Below are 24,959 nucleotides of genomic sequence, written 5' to 3'. Positions count from 1 at the left end.
AAAATTTTTTCAATGTTACAATGTTATTGTTATTGGTAATTTTATTCGGAAATTTGTGTGAATCTTAGCCTTGTTCTATCCAAGCGTCAGCAAAGAGTTTTTTTTGTAATTACCAAAGATTTTGAACTTACAATTTGGAAAAGTCTCTATCATTTTGGAAAAGTCTGGGGTTATATAGAGGGAAATGTACTCTAATGGATCACAGGTTTTCTAGTACGTAGACGACAACGTGTCAGTATTAACGGAACCGTGTCAGACTGGGCATCAGTAGGCATGCAGTGGCGTGCCACAATGATTACCGTTTGGGGGCCTTTTTTGTTCGTTGTTTTTATAAACGATCAGAGAGAAGTTGTGCCAAGCGTGCACTGTATGAATGCCGATGACTCAAAAGTTTATAATCCAGTTAAGGATTCATCAAATGAAGTGTAATTTAAGGATGATCTTGATAGTTTAGTTAACTGGGCTGATACGTGGCAGCTGCGTTTTAATGCTGATTAGTGCCAAGTACTTCACCTCGGGTAGAACAATGAACAGCAAGATTACAGTATGAGAAGATTGAATGAGTATGAGAAGAATGATTGAAAAGTCTAGTGTGGAAAAAGATTTGGAACTTTATGTGGATAAGGAGCTGAAATTTTATAGGCACATTAAAACGCAAGCTAATAAATCCAATAAACTTCTTGGACTGATCAGACGCTCTTAAGAGTTCCTAGATGTAGAAGCGTTGAAGCAGTTGTTTGTCGCTGTGGTGCGCCCGAACCTAGAGTTTGGAAACGCCGTGTGATCACCGAAACTTGAAAAAGACAAAAATTTAGTAGAGAGTGTTCAAAGACGTGCAACGAGGATAATTCCGGGCTTGAAAGGTAAGTCTTAAGAAGAAAGAGCGTAGATTATGAAACTTCCAAGCCTCTGTTATAAACGTCTGCGTGGTGGCCTCATTAAAACGTCTTCGTGGTGACCTGCGCGGTGACCTCATCTTTTCCAAACCTACGCAGTTTTTTAATTAATAGCCGTGGCTCCTGATGTTGGTACTTGTTTCAAATTCTAGCAAGCCTTCTGGGACCTTTTACAAACCACAAGTATAGTTTATATATAGTACTTATGGTTTATAAAAGATCTCAGAAGGATTGCTAGAATTTGAAACAAGTACCAACACCAGGAGCTACGGCTATTAACTAAAAAACTGCCTCAGTTTGGAAAAAATCCGGTCCAAGGACCAGTTTTTAGATCTCCTGTGAACAAGTCGCGAAAAGTACAAGAATCGGCGACATGCCACATCACGCCTATTCTTCAGCGCCGTCATCACTATGATATGTGATATGATATGATATGATATGATATGATATGATATATGATATGATTTCTCTAAATGTGCGTTGGTGCGGAAGATTCCACGTATGAGTCAGCGATACTGCTACTTCACGATCGAGCTTGATGAATTTATTTAAACAGTTCAGTATACTTGTTCATTTCGATAATTTCATTACGCGTCTGGACGCCAGGTGAACAATTGTTTTATTACAAATTTGTTAAGCGACAGAGAGCTATCTCTTTATTATTCATTAAGAAATGGCTTCCTAAGAAATATAACTCAGCAATCCTTTGTATTTTATTAACTCCAAATCGAGTCCCAGTGACAATAATGCACATAATCTTGGTAGATAAAGATCAATGATTGAGAGCGATTTCACTGCATATATGGCCGACGAGAATAGTCGCTATGCTTAACTGCTTAACTATGAAATTTTGATTCTGGTATTTTGGAGTCTGGACACTGACTTGTCTCTTTTAGATTTCATTGGTAATTTCTTAAAATATCTCTTTACGGCTATACAGACTGACTTGAAGTTATATGTGGTTATGGTCGTACCCATTAAAGCGGTTATATACGTATGACGGGATGCTCATTTCGTGGTATATTTTTTTTTATTTGTACGTTCTATTAATCCTGTGCTAGGTTAGTGACCAGTCAATTGATGTAACATTTATTTTGTGACTGAAATAAGGAACTTCATTTAACTGTGATATTATTATTTTGTTAACTAAAGGGTTTAATTTATGACTAAACAATGTGTAAACGAATATGTATTTCGTGACCAGACAGGGCGTGGCTCGAACGTGATTGGTCAAGCTGCTCCTAACCTCGTTATAGCGCGCGCTAAGCAGTCGTGAACGATGGAGAGTTTGGTCTCTTTGGAATTAGTTTAAGATTATTAGATTTTTTAACTGTGATTAGATTGCGAAATGATTACAAAAATGTTGACTTTATTGTATTATATTATATTGTCTATTTTTTTTTGCACTTAGGAAGTGTTTATAGTCTGTTTTGTACATTGCGAACAGTAGTCGAAGTAAGCTCATTTTGGCTGAGTTACCCCCTCGTTGTGTGCACTCGGAAGTTGTGTGTGCTCAGTGGTGATGGATTAGGGTAACTCGGTTTCGACTCGAATAAGGCCTGTCTCTTATACACATCTAGATGTGTATAAGAGACAGNTTCCTATTTTATTACTCCCGACTAATTTTTTTTATTCTGAGCCTCCTGGAATATTTCTTATTCTAATTGATCATCACTAAAGACTCTATTACTTACACTTAATAACGTGAAACTATTCAGAGATACCAACAGTCCTTGCACTTGTTCACGCTACGTCTGTGACAGCTCGAGTGTCCGAGACCACCAGTCCATGCACAACCTGAACTTCCTTACATCTGTCTCTTATACACATCTAGATGTGTATAAGAGACAGTCCTTGCTGTCCATTCCTGTGAGGTCGTCAGTTTTGTGGTGCGGCTCGTACCCGTATCCTTGCTGTCCGCTTTTGTGGTCCTCAGTGGTTAATTAGGATTCTTCGACGTTGTATTCCTGAGGCTGAGACTCTGTTTCCCGAAGCTTTTGGACCTGATAAATTGTGTGCCTTGTATAAAGGAATTGTGTATCGCCCGAAGATCACCAATATATTAAGAAAAGTTCCTCGTGTTTATTCCTCCTCTCTCCAAACGCAAGGGAATTTAGAGCCGGACCAAAGAGCGACTCTTTAGCCCTTGTGTTAAAACCAATAAGCAAGTCACCGTCAAGTCGGCACGCTACCCATAACTATTTCGACTTCGCGGCGGTGTTTCCGGTCACATACGGTTATATATGCTTACTGGCCAATCGGGCTGTCGAAACTAACACATTATTTCACTTCATTCTATAAAATTGCATATCTCATTTTCGAAAAGTTGAAATAAATGAACTCATTGTTTTCTTATTCCGAAGCGAGAACTCATTAGTCATTACATGTGTGAGAATTATATAATTCTGGAATACTAGAGACGAAGACGTGTATTTAATGATTCAATATTACAATAAGCTTGATTTCATCGAGATGAACATACGAGTTATAATTCACGGTACTATTGACACTTTTAATCTATATTACTCCCGTGGCTTGCTCCTAACTGTGCCCTTGAGAACCTGCCTGTGTTTTGAGCTGCTGTATTAACATTGCGCTCACGCGACGACCGAACAATGAAACGCTTGATCCAAAAACATAATTTAGTTATTTATGAGTGTTTAACGTATTACAATACGTCAGTCCTATGCTAGATTGATGAAGAAAAGTCTCTGTTTATTAAATAAGCACTGTATTGAATATAAACAGGACATGATTATTTTAACGTGCTTAGAAGCCCAGAAATGCATGTTTCAAGTTATGTTGGTTTACGGAAAATTCGTTGAAACAATAAAAGTAGCCTTAGCTGATTCGTCAATCTTTAGGTACGCGCGTTATGCTGTCTGGCATTTATAAACATTATATACAGTAGTGGTAATACTAATAGGGGTCAGAATGTGGACAGCGCTAAATTCTTACATTTTGCTGACAGCTGAATTATATAACCACTGGGCCACCTGCCCCCACTAAATGTCATATATTATATATAGTGATGCGGCATTCAGAAAATCCGATGCACACCGTGCCGTCATGCACCCATGGTTGAACTGCATAGTTCAGCCATGTCTTGCACCCGAATTGCTCTGCTAATTTAAAGAAAATATTCAAGATCCCATCTCTCAGACAGAATTTCGACCCTTCAATCGTGCATTGTCCCGGGAGCGCAGCCGTGGGTAACAAAATTGACTCGTAAACAGGCCCTGGGCCCAACGCCAACCATCAGCATGCAATATCTACACATAGACTCAGATCAATGAGCTGTGTGTAAGTGACTCATATCACCACACCATGGAGCGCAACAGGCCCTACCTACAACGCCTTACGTTAGGTTAGGTTAGGAGTATGCCCGGGGCCTGCTGCGCTCCGGCCAGTTGTGCTCCGGCGCTGTGAAACAGTGCCTGTGACTGAACGGCGCTGTTGTGGTGGGCGATCTGTGTCAAAAGCCGTAAAGATGCCCGGCTGCGTTACGCTCGGGAAGGTATATGAATCGCACTGTGGACTTGGGCTATGCTGACCTCTAGCTATACACCCCTTTGTCCCAACCTATTTGTAGGTGACAACTTGACATGCCCTAGCTATAAGTAGATATTATTGCCCGAACTATACGTAGTTGACACCAGCTATCTAGTTTTATTTCATAAAAAATTATTTCTATTAAAAAATTGGAAAAAAGTCTATCCAGCTGAGTTCTTTCAAGTCATTCCATTAAAGTTAGGGAGCTTGTTGTCAAAAACTGATTTAACATATTAACGAATACGTTCGAGTGAAAAAAAATTAATTAGTAGCACTTCAACCATGGTCTAGGGCTAGGCTGTCTTGATTCGGAATTGCCAAAAAAAAAACAGTCCGAAGCTCTGCCCTGCTAATACAGAAACAATTGCGGATTCTGTCTGTAGCTCAGTAGCTAGTAAACTCACAGTAAGGGACTCAAGTCTCAACTGAGTGTACTAGTGCTACAGGCCTCCAGGAAAAAAGTTAGGTAGGGAGTACCGGGTGGTGAACAGCTGAGTCACAAAAATCGAATCCAAAGAAGATGGGACTCGAGTAAATGTATTACGTGGGCAATTCTCAGTCAGTGAATCAGACTATCAGAGCATTTGATGTCATTCAACGCGTTCAAGAACAGACCAGGTGTCCAGGTAGATAAAGCTATGGAAAAATAAATGTTCAGACTTGAAATGCCTAGCACCCGGTGGGACATCAGGCTTGCTTACATTACTTTTCAGGCTTCAGCGCCGACATTGTTATGTTATGTTATTTGTTGTCTTTGCCTTTGTGGAACCTTGTCATTTGATTTGTCCTGGTCTGAGTCTGACACAGACTGTTCATGTTCACAACTGAAATGATCAGCCATAAGGCTGCTTAAGGCATAGGGCTAAGGCTAACTGGCTAAGGCGCTAAGCCATTTGGGTTATTTGGCATTTGATAATGATGATTGATTGTAAATTGGTAATGGTAAAAGGTAAATGGCCTATTGAGTTTTTCACTCAATTATAATGGCCTTTTTGTTGTTTTTTGACTCACTGATAGAATTCTTTTTTGTTGTTTTTTGACTTGATGAGTATTCTTTGAGTAAATTAGTTTTTAAAAATTTTTTTATCCAATTTAAATTTGTGCATTCAATTATATTATATGTATAATAAATAAAAATTAAAATAAATAAATAATAAATAATAATAAAATAATAAATAAAATAAATAATAATAAATAATGTATATAATACAAGAAAACAAACTGTCCAAGAGACATCAGCCTCTTCAGGTAAACTTTTAAAAAAACTATCTAATTTTGTCAACTTAAATCTATTAATTAAGAGGGTTATTAAATATATTATTATTCCAATCTTTAATATTAGGCAGAATTTTTCATAATTTGCAGCAGCAGCTGCAAATAAACTACTTTTTGTGAGGCAATTTTTAGAAATAATTGAAAAAATATGCCTTCTTTTCTTCATTTTTACAATTCTAACAACAGAAATTAGTCAAGGCAAGGGCTCAACTCTGGGCTACCACTATGAAAACAACTAAACAAGCGAAACTAAATTGATCTTAAGTATACAAGCTGTACAACTGTATATTGTATTATTGTAGGTAAGTGCTTTCATCTCTGGCATTTCATTCATGCTTTTTAGCACATTTTCTCATTTCTTGAAAAAAAGCCCCATTGGGTTTGTGATGTCCGTCTGTCTGTCTGTCTGACCATCCGTCTGTCTGTGACTTCACGTTTTTGTCAATGAGAAAATGCGCTCTCTGTCACTCACTGCAGTGAGTATCGAGTTATATTTTTTTCATGGTTGGTTGTGTTGACTTCTGCCTGAGTGTCCAGAATATTTACTAACTACTTGTGTCTTTCTATTAATTACTACGTTTTTCTTAGCTCGCTTTCGTGTCTGTGATGATCAAATCTTGCAATCGATATTTCACCAACTTTCCCATTAGCTAGCGCTCTGAAACTTTTAGGGAAGCTCAGCTCCCGATAACAATACAATAATCAATAATTTGTTGCACGTTTCCAGGCGTATAAACTCTAAAGGAACTCACAAGCAGGGGTTGGAACCTTTAATCAGTTTAATGCACGTCATCCTCGAGAGGATATTTGTGTTTAGACTGCGTATATCGATGATACGCTTCGTATCATCAATACGTACATCAAGTCAAGTAAATTGGCTTGCAACAACGTGTTTCGTGTGTAGCAACGGACTAAAAATGAGAAAATAAAATACTTAAAAAACTAAAAAGTAGAAAATAAAATGTATAAAAAAAATTTTTAAAGACCACGTTTTTCATGTGGACTCAAAAGTCTTGCTGGTTGAATTCTGTTTATACTGTAATTCTGTAATACTGTAAAGAAAATAAGAAAAGAACAATATTAACTAACACAAAGTAAAATGAATGATCTACCTGTCCACTCAATATATTATTAAAAATGAGAATAAAGATCATGAACGCAGGAAGGTTGTGCTATAAAAATAGTATTTACAACCCCCGGTAACATCATATCAAGTAATCACCAAACAATTAAATACATATGCGCCCACGTTTTTCGTTTTAGATGTAATTTATTTTAACTGAAATACAAAAGACCAAGAGAATGAAAGCAAACAGAGATCAGTAGCTGCCGAAAAATTATTTTCTACTTTTGAGTCCACATGAAAAACGTGGTCTTTAAAAAATTTTTTTATACATTTTATTATTTGAATGCATATCATCAGCATCAGCATGTGAAGTGTCAATTCAATTTTCTGTGTAGGATTTGAATTTTCTTTCTTGTTTTTGAAATCTTTGCCTCTAACATGACTAATTTTTGATGCATTTTTAATCTTCCAGCCCAATTGTGCACTTTTGTTAACAATTAGATAAGAGTCTTGTCAGAAGACTTGTAATAGGTTATCCATCTCAAGCATGGAAAATGTCTCCCTTTAGGACCGCGACTAGAGCTTTCCAGCCATTTCTGAAACCATGAGATTCCCGCCAGATGAACTACCTCAGATCTGATTGTTAACAAAAGTGCACGATCAGGCCACAAGTTTTCAAATGACAAATGTCTTAAAAATTTGTCATGCCGGAGCTGCAAGATTTCAGGAACAAGTAGGAAAATCCCAATCCTGATTCATCTATGCTCTAGCGGGAATCTTGCAGTTCCATAAAAGGGTGGAAAGCTCTATAAGCAGCCCTTAGGGTAGATTTTCTTTGCACTAGTGTCTGCTGAAAATTGGTTACTCAATCGTATACCTAGTTTTAAAAGTTATTATAATGATACATAAGTTATCACTTAGCCACTAATTCACTTGACTTGCTGCTTTTCAACATAAATTCTAGTCAGAAGCTCAGAACTATGTATGATATTTGAGTGGTTTGATTAACACACAGTAACTAGTAAGCTGCTACAATCCCAGCAGAATATGTGGCTGAGATTTGTTCACAAAAGAGATCATTTCTTTTAAAGGCTGGCAACATAACTGCTGTGGCAAAGTTAGTGGCATACTGGCATAGATGGAAGACCTTTACAAATTACTACTTTCAACTGAAACATTGCAGGTTCCAATAATGAATAAGATAGAAGATATATAATTTATCAAGCAAGGATCTTGCAGCTGCCAAGATTGTAAAACTTTTTATTATTAGCAAAATCTCTTAAATTTGATCTCATTTTATTGCTATATTTTTTAGAAATTTCAAATATAACAACTTGACTGTAAGCTATTGTTAAAAATCATATAGGAGATACCGGTATCTGAAATGAATGATCTAGCTTAGGATTGGAAAATTTATACTTAAATCCTAGTTCTAAAGTAACATGTTTTCAATGAACATAGAATCTTATTGCTTGATCATGCATTTTTGTTGACCATTAGATAGGAGATATGTAATCCATTTAGCACAAATCTGTGGCTTCGAAAATGGTGGGAATGCTCCAGTTGCAGATCAGAAACAAGCTATATTTCATGCCTGACACAAAGGCCTGACAATCTCTAGTGCAGAGTAAACTACATAAGCAATTAGTTAGGTTATGATTTATCTAGAGTAAAACACAAAAACCTTGAGGCTTGGCAATGAGAAAGCTCTAGTTATGACTCAAAAATAGATAATTTCCATATCTGCCTCAGCTCTTCTGCAAAGGTAAGATACATTTAAAACAGACCAGCACTGACCTTCGTTTTTCATCATATTACTTTGATATATCATTTAAATAATGCAAGGATACTTCCTTTATTTCAGAATACTTCTACTCATGAATAGAGCATGCCTCCATTAAGTAGTAAAATGAGTAAGTCAGAGTCACCTAGTGGAATATTTACATATTTCCAGGAATCTTGTATTGCCATTGCAAAAAACCCATCTGTAGACTCCATCAAAGTATTACACTCTAAGCTGGTTGACTTCAGAGAGCTGTCCAAAACATTAAGTAAAAAGCAAGATGAAAAAGTCCTCACACCACTTCTGGATTATATCATCTTCCCTCTGTTGATGGTTCTCAAAAGGAATTGGTGAGAGCAATGAGAAGTACAGCATTAAAATTATAATCTTGAATGACTTGATAAATTTACTATGTGAAGTATTTATACAAAAATAATATTTAAATCTGTGCAATATATCTGAATATTATATTTATCATTTTACTAATGTAGCAAATAAAGTATTAGTAATAGAAGTTATTATGAGTTAATTGTATTTACTTTCTTCACAGCTCATGGGAAGTGACAGAGCAAGGTCTGTTATGCATGTCCACTCTCCTTGGGCAAGCAGAGTGCTCTTCTGTAAAGAGTTTTACTACCATTTTCACCTCCTGTATTGTCATAATTGCTGACAGAGACAACCCTTCTAATGGTAAATAACTTCATTGGTTAAGCTAGTCTAAATATTGGTTGAGGTTACCTACTCTTTTTCTTGCATGGTGGATCGAGGCTATAACCATTTTTGCCTGTAAATCTATATACTATCCAGGAGTGGCTTATTCCTCCACTTCCAGAGCTTCAAGGGTATTCAAATTAGTGTAAGCATAACCCGTTTTGATATTTTAATTTACTGTATATTTAGCTTCAAATTCTTGTTCATACTCATACCTTTTAAATGTGTGTGCAGTAAGCAGTTGCAGTGAAGAATTGAAGCTTGCAGCCTTGCAAGTTCTTGGCCTGTTGGTAAGAAGCACTCCTGAGACTGTGCTACTGCAAGTGTACACCTCAACTAATAACCAGACACAGCTTGGACATGCTATCTTCTTGTTCCTAAAAATTGCTCAGCAAGAAACTAACAGATCATTAAGGTAACAGTCTTAGTTTAGATTTCTCAAGCTTATGTGCAATATGTGATGAAATAGTAGCTGATTTCTACCTTTTTTTTACAATGCATACTGTAATACAATTTTTAATACAATCTTAACAAATACATAGAAATGAGTCTACGTTCCTAATTGTTCCATGTAACTAAGAATTACAGTTAGGTAAATGGTTAAATTTTGTTGAATATATTTCTTTGTAAAGATTCTAACACTTTATTGTCATGCAATTTCAGAGTAGAATTTTTCAAATTTAATCATAATTGAAGTTGTATATATTTCACAACATTTGCAATGAATAAAACTATACCTTTTTCAGGATTTCTGCACTAGAGACTGTGTGTAAATTTTCCCTGCAAGATGTCTGGTCCAACTCCAAAAACCTCAACCAGAATCTGGTTATGGAAGCCACATCACAAGACCCTTCAATGAAGCCTGAAGTGCAAACTTCAATTTTAAATATCCCTAACAGCTGCAAAAATCAAGATGCAGATGCTCTTCAAAGCAATACAAATGAAAACATAAGCATGCCTTCCTGTTCCAGTGAAACCAGGGAAAAGCAACTTCAAAAGGCGCGAGCTGTTCTCAGTAATTTTCTACCTGGTATTTGTACAGCATCGGCACGAATTGCAGTTGCAGATGAGACTAAGGGACACAAGCTTACTGTTGTGAGTTTAATGTAAAGTAATTAACACGTTTTTCTTTACTCAGCTTCGCGTTTGTTTGTTGTTAACATTGACAACGAAAATTAACCCACTTCTGATTGCTCTAGAGATCTGAAATTCAGCATGCAGGCTATTGTCGCCTAACAATTTCAGATGCAATCATAAAAACTCGCAATTAGAGACCTAAATTAGCTTAATTGAGTAAAGTATATATATATACTATATATATAGGATGACGTGCGGGCGCTCACGTTATAGACGAGCAGGCGCTGACGCTGCGTATCATTGATACGTACGTCAAATCATACTTAATCAAATCTTAATCTTTTTTCCTGTGGACTAAAAAGTAGAAAATAAAATACTTAAAAAGACTTTAAAAAAACACGTTTTTCTTGTGGACTAAAAAGTAGAAAATAAATTATGGGTCGCCCCAAAAAACGTGTGTCGGGCAGATTTATGATTAAAGCGAAAATCACACTACACACGATTTTTGGAAATTTGATGGTGAACGTACAGCCCGACCCACGTTTTATTGGGGCGACCCATAATTTATTTTCTACTTTTTAGTCCACAAGAAAAACGTGTTTTTAAAAGTCTTTTTAAGTATTTTATTTTTTTTAAACAGTTTATGATTCGAGTTCCTACAGTGTCTTTTCTAATGTAATACATCGCTTGAAGTGTCTTTGTGGATTCGAGTTCCTGCAGTGTCTTTTCTAATGTAATACATCGCTTGAAGTAATCCATCCCTAGAGGAATATTTCCTACCTATCTTAGATGCTACTGTTGACTACTGCCATAAGTCGTAGCTACCGTACCACCTAACCCTTTACGCCCTGAATTTCTGGGATGAAAATCGTAAAATTCACTTTTTCGGTTTTAAGTCTCACTTCAAAGCTGACATTCTGACCTATCCAACGGTACCAAAATCGTCTCTGTACGTTGATTTATGCCTTGACGACAGTTCGTGAAAGGGTTAGGGGTGGGGGAGTTCTTTGTTTTCTTTCACTTTTTTGGAAAAATTCCCACGAACAAAAAAGTCTTAGATTTATCTTTTACATATGTGTACCAAGTTTCAAAGTTATCTGTCGGTAATTAAGCGAAAAATAATTTCCATAAAAAATTGGACATTGCCATTGGAAATTGGAAATTTTATTTCGGTTACTTACCGACAGATAACTTTGAAACTTGGTACACATATGTAAAAAATAAATCTAAGACTTTTTTTATTTATGTGAATTTTTCGAAAAAATGACAGAAAACGTGAAATTGTTGGAAAACCGATGTTTTTTTCTGTGTGACGAATTCGTCACGCCAGGGCGTAAAGGGCTAATGACTTTCTAAGTCAGTTGCAATTTTCTGTCTCTTATTAGGAAAATTATCTTCATTTAAACTTCCATCTTGTGCCTTCAGAATAAATCATATTTAGTTATTTATTCCTGAAACATCCTGTGCAGGCAAGTTTGGAGACCTTAAGTGTGATCATTTTGGCAGTGCTGGAGGACTCCGCTGTGTCTCATATATTGAATGAGAGTCCTGCCAGCAGTCACCTCTTGTCTCTGCAGCGGCAGATGAACATCTTACCAAGTGAACAGCCGCTCAAGGTACCTAAAACATTTCCCAATGCAAAGTTCTCTTCACATGATTTTTCCTGATAAATGTGTTAAAATTCCGTTGTTTGTTATAGCTTTATTATCAATTTTATTTTCATTTTGATGTTTTTTGTTGAAATTATTCATATTTGTTCATATTTTTTTTATATAATGCATTGCTGTGATTGAACGTTTATCTTTTTTTCTATCTATAAAGGAAGAAGGAGCAATTGAATGTTCAGGATCTGGAATGACCAAAAGCTGGCTGCAGAGCACAAGTGGCAAGGTTGTGCAGCTGGTTGAAGGAGTGTGTCGTCAGCTCGTATCTCACTCTCATGTCAACGTCAGATGTCAGCTGGCACTAATGGTGGTGAATCTTTTGCAAAGATGCTCCAGGTATTCATGCAATAAATTTCTGATGTAGAATTCTTCTGATGAATTTTTGACTTTTGGTTTCTACTTATTGAAATATAAACTTTATATTTATTATCATGTCCATGGTCATCTTGCACATTTGAAATTTGTTATATGTAGGTACTTAGTTCTTAATGGTAACTCTAAAGCCTGTTTTACACTAGATTGCCTATGTTCTTGATGTATATTAATTTTTTCATCATGTTTAATAATGAAAAAATTCCAAGATTCTCATAGAATCTGCTTTTGATGAAAAACAAGTTAAATCTTTGTCCAGTTCCAAACCAATCTTCAGCTACACAGCGTTTTATTTTATGCAAGTATCTCCAAACTGCATTTAACTATTTATGATTATCATCAGGTCACTGCCAGGTGTGATCGTCCCCTGCGTTGAGGCTCTTGCCACCTTGGCTGCAGATAGCAGTAATTCTGTTAGTTCTTTTGCTCAGTCAGCGCTGAAAAATAAGATATCATCCATAAAGCCATCACATATTTACACACTCGATCCTCTTCATGAAGAAATGCCATTACATTCACCCAATGGAATAGATGAGTTATGCAGTTCAATGAGTTTAAGTGAGCATTCAAGTGCTCCCATTTCTAGTACAACTTCTGCAAGTAAAATAACCTCTTCTGACGAGGCAAACAGTGACGTCCATCCCGTGAGATATAATATGAAGCCTTCTACAATAAACAACATGCAGCATGATCCATCGAGCTCGGGTTCTTCAGTTGAAGCAAGTTCAGTCTGTGGAACAGACTCATTTTCGAAATTAAACCAGGACGGAACAACTTTTGAGGCAGTTACATCTCCTGAAATTCGGAAAGTTATGCAAGATCGATTATGTCAGTCAATCAAACGATTGCCTACTGTCGCAAGAGCCTCGGGTTAGTCAGTGGTGATTTTTTTCAATTCACAGTTTTTTTTGTAAATTTGATGTAAAAAATTAAGTTTACCTTGGAACCTTTAAAAACACAATTCTGAATTAAGAACGACTTTGTCTTACTATGATTGTCATTGAGCCTCGGTTTATTTTTCTTCTATAGGGCTTAATAACCTATTCTTGTTGTTGTTCAGATTCATGTAGTATCCGTGTGTTGGTGCAACAACTGCGCGGCTACGTAACGTTACTAAAGGGCCCTGAACTGCAGGAACTGTTGCAGCTACCTGGCCAATGTTGCTCTCTCTTCTTGTCCCTGGCATCTTGTCTGTCTTTAGATACGCGAGACAGAGATATTCTCATGCTTCGACCTCCAACTTCTGGTTAGTAATGCTTTCATTCTCAACATTTTTGTGCACGGATATTTTCCCTCCTGGTTATACAAATTCTTTAAATAATAATTTCCATGAACGTTTCAATCATCAAATCTTGTCTAGACAATTAAAGAATCCCTTTCATGCACCAACTGGCTTTCATATTAAATAGTGTTAACCAATTATTTCTTATGCAGAAATGTGTAGCACCTCTTACAAGAAGACAAGGTTTTATATCGTGTTAACCATCATTTCTTGTCCCGACATGAGTATCATATTTTTTTCCATAGATGTTTGGAGCATCCCTGCCCTGCCGTGCTCCCTGGGCACCCGACGCAGGTTCGTACGCGACGACGACGTGGTAAGGACGTGTCAGGTCGTAGCGACAGCTGTGGGCGGTAGCCTGAACCCTGCGCTGCTGCTGCAGTTCTGGTGCGACGCCCTGCGAGCTGCACGACACCTCGCTCCTGAGCTGCTTGGCTTGCTGCCCTCCCTCGTCTCCGGTCTGTTAGGGTCTACTTTTGGCAATTTATAAACTATTTTCCGGTCTCTGAGGGTATATTTTTATCAATTTATAAACTAGGTAGTCACTCGTTAACTTCACTTCTTGTCTGTTTGTTTGTTTGTTTGTTTGTCTGCTACAAATCTTGTAATCGAAATTTAATACACTTCTACTTATCCTATCGATCTGAAATTTTGCACACTTGTGTAAAGTTGGAGACAATGCATGAATCAAATGTCAAAATAAATGATTTTAAAAATTAAAAAAAAAATTTCAATGTTAAAAAAATTAAAAAAATAATTTTGTCAACTACAAATCTTAAAACTGATATTTGACACACTTTTACCAGTCTAATTGATCTGAAATTTTGCACACGTGTGAAGTCAGAGGCAATGCATGAATCACTTAATAGAATAAATAATTTTGAAAAAAAAAATTTATACGTATACTAAAAAAATTGAAAAATTAATTTTTTTAATATTTGAAAATTAAATGAGAAATTCATTGTGCATCTGTAAGATTGGAGACACTGGATTCTTTGGAAGTGTTGCCTTTAAAAAGTAATTTTTAAACGTATATTTTATCAATTCATAAACTAGTCTCTGGTCTCTTTGGGTCTATTATTATCAATTTATTAACTCGTCTCCGGTCTGTGAGGGTCTATTTTTGTCAATTTACAAACTCGTCTACGGTCTGTTAGAACAATCTCCTTGGTATCAGGGTCTATTTTTACAACACTTCTCTTTAACTTCACTTCTTGTTTGTCTGTCTGTTTGTCTGTCTGTCTGCTACAAATCTTTATCGAAATTTAATACACTTCTACTTATCCTATCGATCTGAAATTTTGCACACTCGTGTAAAGTTGGAGACAATGCATGAATCAAATGTCAAAATAAAAAATTTTAAAAATTAAAAAAAATTATTTTTTTTTTCAATATTAAAAAAATTGAAAAAATAATTTTGCCAGCTGCAAATTTTATAACTGATATTTGACACACTTTTACCTGTCTGATTGATCTGAAATTTTGCACACTTGTGTGAAGTCAGAGGCAATGCATGAATCAATTAATAGAATAAATAATTTTGAAAAAAATTATATTAAAAAATTTACATATTAAAAAAATGAAAAACTAATTTTTTTAATATTCGAAAATTAAATGAGAAATTAATTCTACATTTGTAAGATTGGAGACACTGGATTCTTTGGAAGTGTTGTCTTTAAAAAGTATTTTTTAAACGCATATTATTACAACACTTCTCTTTAACTTCGCTTCTTGTTTGTTTGTCTGTCTGTATGTCTGTCTGTCTGCTACAAATCTTATAATCGATATTTAACACACTTCTACCTGTCCAATCGATCTGAAATTTGGCACACTTGCGTAAAATTGGAGACAATGCATGAATCAATTGACAGAATAAATAATTTTATAACTAAAAAAATTTTTTTTTATTATTAAAAAAAATAAAAAATTTTTTTGTCTGCTACAAATCTTATAATCCATAAATGACACAATTTGACCTGTCCAATTGATCTGAAATTTTGCACAATTGCATAAAGTCAGAGACAATGAATGAATCAATTGACAGAATAAATAATTTTGAAAATTTACAAAATTTTAATATCTTAAAAAAATTTTGAAAAATAATTATTTTTAAATATTTGAAAATAAAATTAGAAATTCATTGTACATGTGTAACATCCAAGACACTGGATTGTTCAAAAGTGTTGTCTTTAAAAAGTAATTTTTAAGCACATATTATTATTAATTTATAAGCGGTCTTTTCGTACCAATTTATTCGTTGTAACTGGGTGTGTTTACGTCCATTTTGAAGCTTCATTCAATGTCTCGCCCTCGGTGTTGATGAAAAACCTAGTAACCCCCTATCAATGGCATCAGGACCCTCTGTTCTACCTTTGATTTATATATCATAATCTTTTTTCATATATGAAATTAAATGTCATCTTGATGTTTGAGCGTCCATGAAGCTGCTCCCTCTACGTGCTGATGGATTTATTCTTTCCAAGTATATTTGTTAAATCAACTTTACATGTTTTTCTGTGTGAAAGGTGGTAGTAAAATGATCAGTTTACTTATCGTTTTGTTGAATGACTCAAACGAGACAATCAAATTTGTATCAAATGACTACGGTACTGGTATATTCTAACAGACTTATACTTACTCCAGGTTGCACATCAAGTGTTCCTATGCAGCCCTCGGTTCACGAAAGGGAAATATTCGTGGACACAGTTCTCGAATTCCTTTTAACTGAAGAAGCTCTCTTTTCGCCAACGGACCTAAATGCGTTCAAGAACGTCGAGAAATCTTTGGAAGTTTCCTCTGAAAATGTTCCCAACTCAAGTCACGTTGAGGATGTGGACATGTTTCTAGATGAGCCTCCCTCTAAGAAAATCGGGGTTGAAAATGTTTTGGAAAAGATATACTCTCCTTTTGGGAATTCTTTCAACCCATATGTTAGCAATGCAATTTCATCCTCGCTGAATCCAAGGCAGGTAGACGAAAATTCTAAAGGGAGCTTGCACGAGTGTCGTCGCAATGTCCTGGTGGTTAGCAACAGTCTGCTCGCGGTGGCGGCGTGCGGCCGACTGATGGGCCCGCGATTCGTGATGTTCTTCAGCCGCGTAATGTGCCCCCTGCTCGAGATGTGTGGCCACGCTAATCTCCTTATTGCCCACAGCGCCAGGTCAACATCAGTTTTGCGACTACCCGTATTACCCGTATTATCAAATATGGGCGCTATAGTTTAAAAATATTTAAATCTCCTCATTGCCCACAACACTGTGTGCATTCATCAGTTTTGCGACTATCCGTATTATTAAATATGGTCGTTAAGCCGGAAAATGTTTACATCTTCTTATGAACCACAGTGCCCGGTAAATTTATTTTAAGATATTAATTATTTGTTTTATTCCATATAAAGTAAACAGTTAAGCTCAAAGTTTTTGAATGAATTTAATGTGTGTTCTTACTTCTGGTTATCTAAAGAAACTATTGTATCAAAGTATTCCCATGTACCAACCGGTAAACATTCATCGAAATTTGCGTTTATCAGTTTTATCATACAAGAGCGTTATTTCTCTGAAATTTTTAATGAATTTTACATGTGTTTTAACTTTAATTGTAGCCATCTTAGGAACTAATTTTAATATTATTAATTAAAAAGAACAAAATGTATTAGTTTATTTAAATTTCAGGAGTTCACTGGAGGAGCTGAGTTCCAGCTGCGGCTACAGCGGCATCGTGGAGCTGGTGGAGGCAGCGGTGCCGCACTTCTGGTTCCCCCTGAGCATGCAGCTGCGCCGCCCTCGTCTCCACCCGCATGCTCCTCAGATCCTTCAAGTCAGTTTAGAATTATTCTTCAACGGGAATTGATAAACATGCTGTATGTGATTTTTACTTGATACATGCCCAGAAATTGAATATGCAATTAACTGCTTAAATGAGCTAAACAAATGCGTATTGGATATTGTTACATGGGGTGTCAAAAATCTTTAACGATTTCAACAATCTTTAACTAGAATCTTTAATGATTTTTGATACTTACTTTTCTCCTACGTGCATTTTTTTCTCATTTAAGCAGTTTATTGCATATTGCTGAAAAGTTTCACAGTCACTGCTGTGAAAAAATAGCAACATAGATGTAAGACGTAATAAAAACGTTAGTCAGGATGTAACATGGTTTACGTTGCAGGTGGCCTTGGCATGCGGCAGTGTTCGCAGCAGCGCGCGTCTGACGGACTTCCTGCAGCAGTTGATGTACGAGCTACTCGCCTGCCTCGACTCTCACGAGAGTCTACATCCCCAACAACTGCTGGCCGTCCTCAGGCTGTACATGGCCACCAAACACAAGCAAATGTGTCTTGAAACAACGTCTTCAGCTATTGAACAGCCTACAGGACACCAGCCAATATGTGTGAAACAAGCGACATGTAATGAAACTTCAGTTGTTAATAATGAAAGTAAGGCGGGAATCAATGAAGTTGTAAATTCTTCGACTTCTCAAGAATCAGACGTTTCTTGTACTGACGCAACTTTAAAAAATAAAAAACATAAGATTATTTCTGAAACTGGAAAGAACTCTCATTGCACAGATCAAATTTTGCCGAAAAAAGTCAAAGCAGGTTTGCAAGATACTGATAAACCAGTTTCGAGTCCTAATGATGATGTCAGTAGAAATTCTGGCGCCCTTGCCCTTTTCCTTGCTGATTACCACGAAAAGCAGGAAATTTCTCGGAAACAATTTGAAAAGGAACAAGCTGCAATTTTGGAAGAAGTATCTACAACTTTGAGAAAAGAAGAGGAAAAGGCCAAGTCTGCTGGAAAGAATGGTTGGGAAACTCTTACTGAAGATGATTTACCAAATTACGAAAATCAATCTGATTCAGGCTTAGGCAGAACTGAGGAAGATGGCGTTTCTGACGGTGGGAGCAAAGATGAAAAACCCGAAAATGATGAAGTCAGTGCTACGGAGCAAGAAATTCCTTCTGATGTTAAGCTCATCGTAAGCATCCTGGAAAGATGTTGTTATTTGTTATACACCCGCGACCGAGAAACATCACTTTATCTCCTTGACACAATAGAACTAGGCTGTGAAGCTTTGAAGCAGTTTGAGAACAGCCAGCTTCCAGTACTGCACAAGGTATGGAAGCCTCTCATGCTTCGTATCAAAGACAAAGACCGGCCGGTGTCACTGCGAGCCTTGTCTGTTTGCTGCATCATGGTTGGCAACAGCGGAGATTTCCTTCGTAAGCGATGCATTCAGGAACTGCTGCCAGCGTTGGCAGGATTCCTGACGCTGCAGAGTTCAGTCAGTCGCTGTCAGTCTGCACGGACTGGATATCTAATGTCCGCTGCATATAACACGCAACTTGCGCTCCTCGAGAAGCTCTACCCTGCACTTGTGGATAAACTTAAGCTCACGGGAGCAGAGATGGTTCAAGCTGTGAATGTCTACGTGCAATACATAGACCCTGCACAACCACTGCCACTTGTGAAGGTACCTTACATAACCAAACTTGGTAATTTTCAAACCATAGTGTAGAAAAATAATAAAATTTAATTTATGTTGCCTCTAACTGACGCTTTTATATTTTTTCAAAGCAGAAAGTGTACAGGTTTGGAAATAGTTGAAAGTTAGACAGTTTTATTTCCCAATTGAGTTCGCTTGAGGAAATGTCTCAACTTGACATGCGCTCACGAATTTAATATTTCCTATATTTTATAAAAATTACTGGGCTCATTCAACATTTTTGTTTCTCAGGCAAGTTTGGAGGCACTGAAGGCTTCGGCAATCACCCATCCAGGGACCGTCTGGTTTGCCTTGGGTTGTCATCTGCCGCCCACTACTTTTTCTGCGCCCTCACCGCGACATCGGACCGTCAAGGTTTCTATTTTTGAGCTTTTTGAGCATTATTCATTTTATTTTGTAGTTATACCTCATTGAAAATAGGTTAAAATAAACGGGTCGCAGCTACATGTACGTAGTTAATTCAGATTCTTATTGTGAACCATCCTAAAATATTTCTAATATTTTAAATATAATGAAATATTTCTAATTTATACTACATTTAAGTCAGTAATTTAATTAATCCGCTAATAACACCGCTTTCTAAACTGTCGGCTATTAATACAAAGAATGGATTCATGCTGAATATCAAGTTGTTATTGATTCTGAATTGTAACGTACCGTATTTTTAACCAATATGCTTCAAATACCCGTTTCAACGTGCGGAAATGTTGCTTTTCCATGACAAATGTGACGAATTTGTGTTAACACGAATTTTTTTTTTTAGCTTGGAAATAGTTTTGGAGAAAACAATTCTTATGAACCACAACCTTTCGAAAGACTATGGAAAATTTACCCCTCATTTCACGTGTTTTTACGTGAAATGAGGGTAAACGTAAGTGACATTTTTTTCACATGTGCGCAATGTCGAAATTGCGACCATTGATGACTTGAATTAATTGTATACGCGATGTATACAATAATTTGTAAATTTTCATGTAATTTACTAATTTCTTTATTCCTACTTACCCATCTAATCAATTTTTTCCCCATCAGCTGAACGGCGGTCTTGCTCACCATCGAAATCAACTCATGGCTGAGGTGCAACTACTATACGATCAGCTATCTGGAAATTCTTCTTGAATTATCATTAGTGCAGTTTTATTCAAGATCGAAATTACAATATTGTAGTTCATAGCATAATTTTGTTCTGATTTTTTGATTAAAGGTGACCATGTCGACTAAAAGTGAGGTAGTTCGCTGACTATGACATTCAACCCATTCGCAACCACATAGATTCCATTACTTGCTTTTTGTCATACTTCAGTGATGGCGTTATTACTCATCTACCTGATGCTTTACAAAAATTTAGTGATACTGGACGCAACTTCCCCAATTTACGGAGTCATTCTGGTGGAGAATTCTGTTTTAGTTTGATGAACAATGTACGTATGCAACTTTCGATACTTTGATGTTGACAGCGGCATGTTAATTTCTTTTTATTACCACGTTTTTCTTAGCTCGCTTTCGTGTCTGTCTGTCTGTGATGATCAAATCTTGCAATCGATATTTCACCAACTTTTCCGCTAGCTAGCGCTCTGAAACTTTTAGGGAAGCTCAGCTCCCGATGACATTACAATAATCAATAATTTGTTGCACGTTTCCAGGCGTATTTATTCAATGAAATGTCTTTATTACAGCCACGCACCCAGATAAATACGGGAACAACCATGTATCCCCTCGAATACAATTTTCTACAGAACTTCGAAAAGAATTTTCTTTCGTGTATTTGCGTGGCCAACTGAAATAAAATGAATATTATGTAGGATGGCTGTGTAGCAACGGACTAAAAAGGAGAAAATAAAATACTTAAAAAAAACTTTTTAAAAACCACGTTTTTCTTGTGGAGTAAAAAGTAGAAAATAAATTATGGCTCGCCCCAAAAAACGTGGGTCGGGCTGTACGTTCACCATCAAATTTCCAAAATTCGTGTGTTGTGTGCTTTTCGCTTTAATCATAAATCTGCCCGACCCACGTCTTTTGGGGCGAGCCATAATTTATTTTCTACTTTTTAGTCCACAAGAAAAACGTGTTTTTTTAAAAAGTTTTTTTAAGTATTTTATTTTCTACTTTTTAGTCCACAAGAAAAACGTGGTTTTTTAAAAAGTTTTTTTAAGTATTTTATTTTTTTTGTATTCTTCATAGTCTAGACTAGGGGTTCTCAAACTTTCTGTAGTTGAGTGTGTAGTCGAGAGCCCATACCAGCAAATAATACACTACATATTAGCATGTTGGTTGATGAGTGATCTGACTTATATGGTCTGATAATGTTTTGAAACTGTTACCACACGCTATCTACCTATTAAGGAACCTTCAAGTTGTATTCGATCACTAGCTTTGGGACACGACCACAGCAACAAGAAGGTTGGGAAGGTTTAGTTAGACTTGAGATCTCTGTTGCTCTGTTATCATGTACCACCTAAGAGTCGCTGCGAAGAACCAGAACTTGTGACTTACCAGTAGCTAATATATAGTTTCTTCCGTTCTTGGATCCACATCCAAACTTTCGTGGAGAAAATGGAGAATTTATCAGGTCCAACGAACAAGCCTGCAGTATTTATTGCGATCGTTAAACTGTCCATATTAACACGCGCAACTAGGCTATGTAAAACTATACTTATTTACCCTGTTATACTGCAAGATGCTCTGTGCAGCATACCGGTTTGGAATGTTGTTTCATTGATGAATTTTATTCCGCTGCATTGGGTTTGATGGAAACAAAATATCTTTGCTCCTCTTAACCCTCTTTTAATTTTAGTCTTTGCTTTTAACAAATCTGTGATAAAACAATGAATATTTAAATGTGTATTACACATATTCGTTTCGCCCTTTATTTGATCATCCTCTTCTTGAATTTTTTTCGTATTACCTCCAAGTATAATTTTCTCAAGACGTATTTCGTTTTTTCTTATATTTACATGATGCTAATAAATCATACAGCACATCCCTTATGTAGACGGACTTTGTATTCAAGACAAACAATGGAGTTGATATAAACCTCGGATTATTCTGTTTTGTTCACATGGATTCACAACCGCAGTCCTCAGTGTTCGTGTGTTTACGGGGGGTGGCATATGCTGCAGCTCTGTGCTAATCTTCCCAGTGAACACGCACGTATATTGTTGACTCATCGTGCTAACAAGATCCGCTCCTCACTCAACAAGACCGCTGTACACCTTCCCGTCCTTTTTTTACGCAAGCGACAGTTGGTTGTGGATGAATGTTTTGCAAAGTCGGATTTATTGACTTGCAAAAACTTAGCGCTGTGGCAAACACGTTGGTACGTTTTTAGATTCATAACTGACCCTGAGTGAATTTAAAAAGTTAAATTTCAAAAGTGTGAATGAAAATAATGAATGCAATGTATATCTGAATCAATCAATTTCGTAGTTAGCCTTTGAGAAAGCTTCTCGTTGACCTTTGTATTCAAATTAACAATACCGGCAATAAACCAAAATATCAGACGGACTGTCATCTGAGTATTTTCGTTGTTCCTAAAGTTGCTAGCGTGCGGACAGAGTGGTTTCACTGGGCTCATCGTTCATTGTAAATAACGACGGTCAGTGAGATATTACGACATTATATTCCTCTTCTATTATTTCGATCACCGTTCTTCTATTAGAGTACTCAACAACGCAAGTTCTTCATATGGTTCCGGCGATCGCAGATAGAATTTTTTTTTTGTATTTAATAACTTACAAGCATGTGTATGCATAGTAAATCCTTTTTATTCGTGACCATTTACACCAATTCCAGTCAAGAAGTGCGTAAAAGTTCCTAATCAATAGCTTAAGGTTATCATAATCGTGTAAAATATTGAGCGCTAGTGCTATTCCAGCCTTTATGTATATATATTTTCAGTAAAAAAACTGTTGATCTCAAGTGCTTAATTTTCCTCGTCCAGGTACCTGATTATCAAAACAGGCGCTTACATTGCAACAATAGCTTGCTACTTGAATTTTGAGGAGTCAATTATAAATGGTGGATATCGCCATGCTCGTGGGTTTAGCCTCAAGTTCGCTGATAGAGAGACGCTCTTTTAGGTGAGTGAATCCGTCACTGCCCCCCTGCCTTGCAAGTCTGCACAAAGCAAGCGCGGTCACTCCCTCTAGTCAGTAACCGGTTTGGAAGTTCGACGCAAGTTACGTTTAAATGATTGATAATGCAATTGGACACACTCATTTATAGCTTCTAAATCTCTCGAACTGGATATTGTTTATGTGCTACTGGTCATGCTTCAGTTGAATAAACTTCGTGTCTAACATGATTATAGAAGGAAAGAATTTAACTTAGTGAACAATACGTCCCGTTGAAAATTATAATTGCAACATAAAATTAAAACAATTAAAAACATATTTTTTAACGAAATTTGTTGAACAGTTGAGTTTTAAATAGATCATATGTTAACAAATTTTGTCAAAATTGTCAAGCGTAAGACGATCTTCCACGAAAGTGTGTGCGCATGTCTTCGATAAGCGATAGTCGACGTCTATCTGAGGAGTTGCTTAGTCTCCGCCATGTCCACGCTGCACTTCAGTGCGGGAAGACTCGACGAGCAACGACTCATGCCAACAGTAGAGACGAAGTCGTCGGAAAGAGAGGTTGTAAGCACGTAATTTCACCAGTGCATTCTCTGTGATACGTTTGTTGGGAGGGTTGAGCCGCATCGGCACAGCGAAATTTTTTATTTATGTTCACGCAATTACGTGCATTTCGACATTAATTTTAGTACAGTTTATTTGATGTCGGACTAAAGCATTTGGGTCTTCAGTTACAAGAACTTGCGTATCTCGTTATCGTAAAAAACAAAGGTTGAGAAGCCTCAACTGTAGTCTTCTTAGCAATAGCAGACTTTTTTTTCTTATGAATAATTTTGCTACAGTGCTCCTGTATGCGTAAGTTACCTAAAATGTGAAAGTACTTAAGAAGTTAAATAGGTTAGGGATTGATTACCTGAATAATTTTCTATGAATTAGCTACATTTTGGTTCCAATTCAATTATGCCATATTTGTTATACCTACGTTTTTCTTCCACGCTTATGAACTGGAATCGTTCTGTAGATACTATTCATTTATTTAACCTGAGAAATGATTTTGTGGAGGATGTACTGTGGATTCTAAAGGTACATAGTTATTGCAAATGTGCGAAATTCTACCTTTCATAGTTTTACGCTGTATCCTCACCGGTGGTAGCCTACTATAACTGGATTAAAAGTTGGACTACATGCTAGTTTCGGTGATTTTGAATCAATTCGCGCAGATGATAAATGTTAGTACTAATGACTATAAATATACAAACGTTATTCATACTGGTGCGTTGTACTATCAGAATTAAACAAGTTTGGAGAATTTTACTGTCCTGTTAACCGGTCTTTGTCGGCCATGCCAATCGGCATTGCAAGTTAGCGTCCTTTTAGCTTCACCGCTGTTGACTAGGAAAATTAATTCGTCATTACATTCTCGAAATAATTTAGTGCTTAAGAAGTTTCCAATTTGTGTAATTTGGGTTGCATATGTGAATTTTCACTGATTTGCGCGTTACCTTGTGTTAGCTTATGAATTAGGCAATGGATTAATCATTGAAGCAATGAAGGGCACAGAATCGAGGGACGCTTTATTTTGTATAATCAACGCCTGTGTGATGAGTTTCATCCGGCATCTCTCCACGTAAAATGTCAGATTTCTATGATGCTAAAAATTACGTCATGGTTGTGTAAGCTGAATGCCGTTCATTTTCAT

The 24,959-nt window shown here is 36.6% G+C and overlaps 1 protein-coding gene across 1 annotated transcript; it reads left to right on the top strand.

Moving 5' to 3' along the window:
- Nucleotides 1-8,653: 8,653 nt before the first annotated feature.
- LOC108679536 lies at nucleotides 8,654-20,686 on the top strand. Its single transcript, XM_018168171.2, has 14 exons — nucleotides 8,654-8,922; nucleotides 9,123-9,262; nucleotides 9,518-9,698; nucleotides 10,030-10,378; nucleotides 11,830-11,976; nucleotides 12,182-12,360; nucleotides 12,740-13,266; nucleotides 13,457-13,642; nucleotides 13,924-14,136; nucleotides 16,322-16,838; nucleotides 17,350-17,494; nucleotides 17,847-19,151; nucleotides 19,416-19,538; nucleotides 20,217-20,686. Exons 1-14 carry the CDS (start codon nucleotides 8,678-8,680, stop codon nucleotides 20,301-20,303), a joined length of 4,344 nt encoding a protein of 1,447 aa, XP_018023660.1. The 5' UTR covers nucleotides 8,654-8,677; the 3' UTR covers nucleotides 20,304-20,686.
- The last annotated feature ends 4,273 nt before the right edge of the window (nucleotides 20,687-24,959 follow it).

The sequence above is a fragment of the Hyalella azteca genome, unplaced genomic scaffold (genome assembly GCF_000764305.2).
Source record: "Hyalella azteca isolate HAZT.00-mixed unplaced genomic scaffold, Hazt_2.0.2 contig2480, whole genome shotgun sequence".
NCBI classification, from domain to species: Eukaryota; Metazoa; Arthropoda; class Malacostraca; order Amphipoda; family Hyalellidae; genus Hyalella; species Hyalella azteca.
This window is presented reverse-complemented; position numbering and strand designations above follow the sequence as displayed.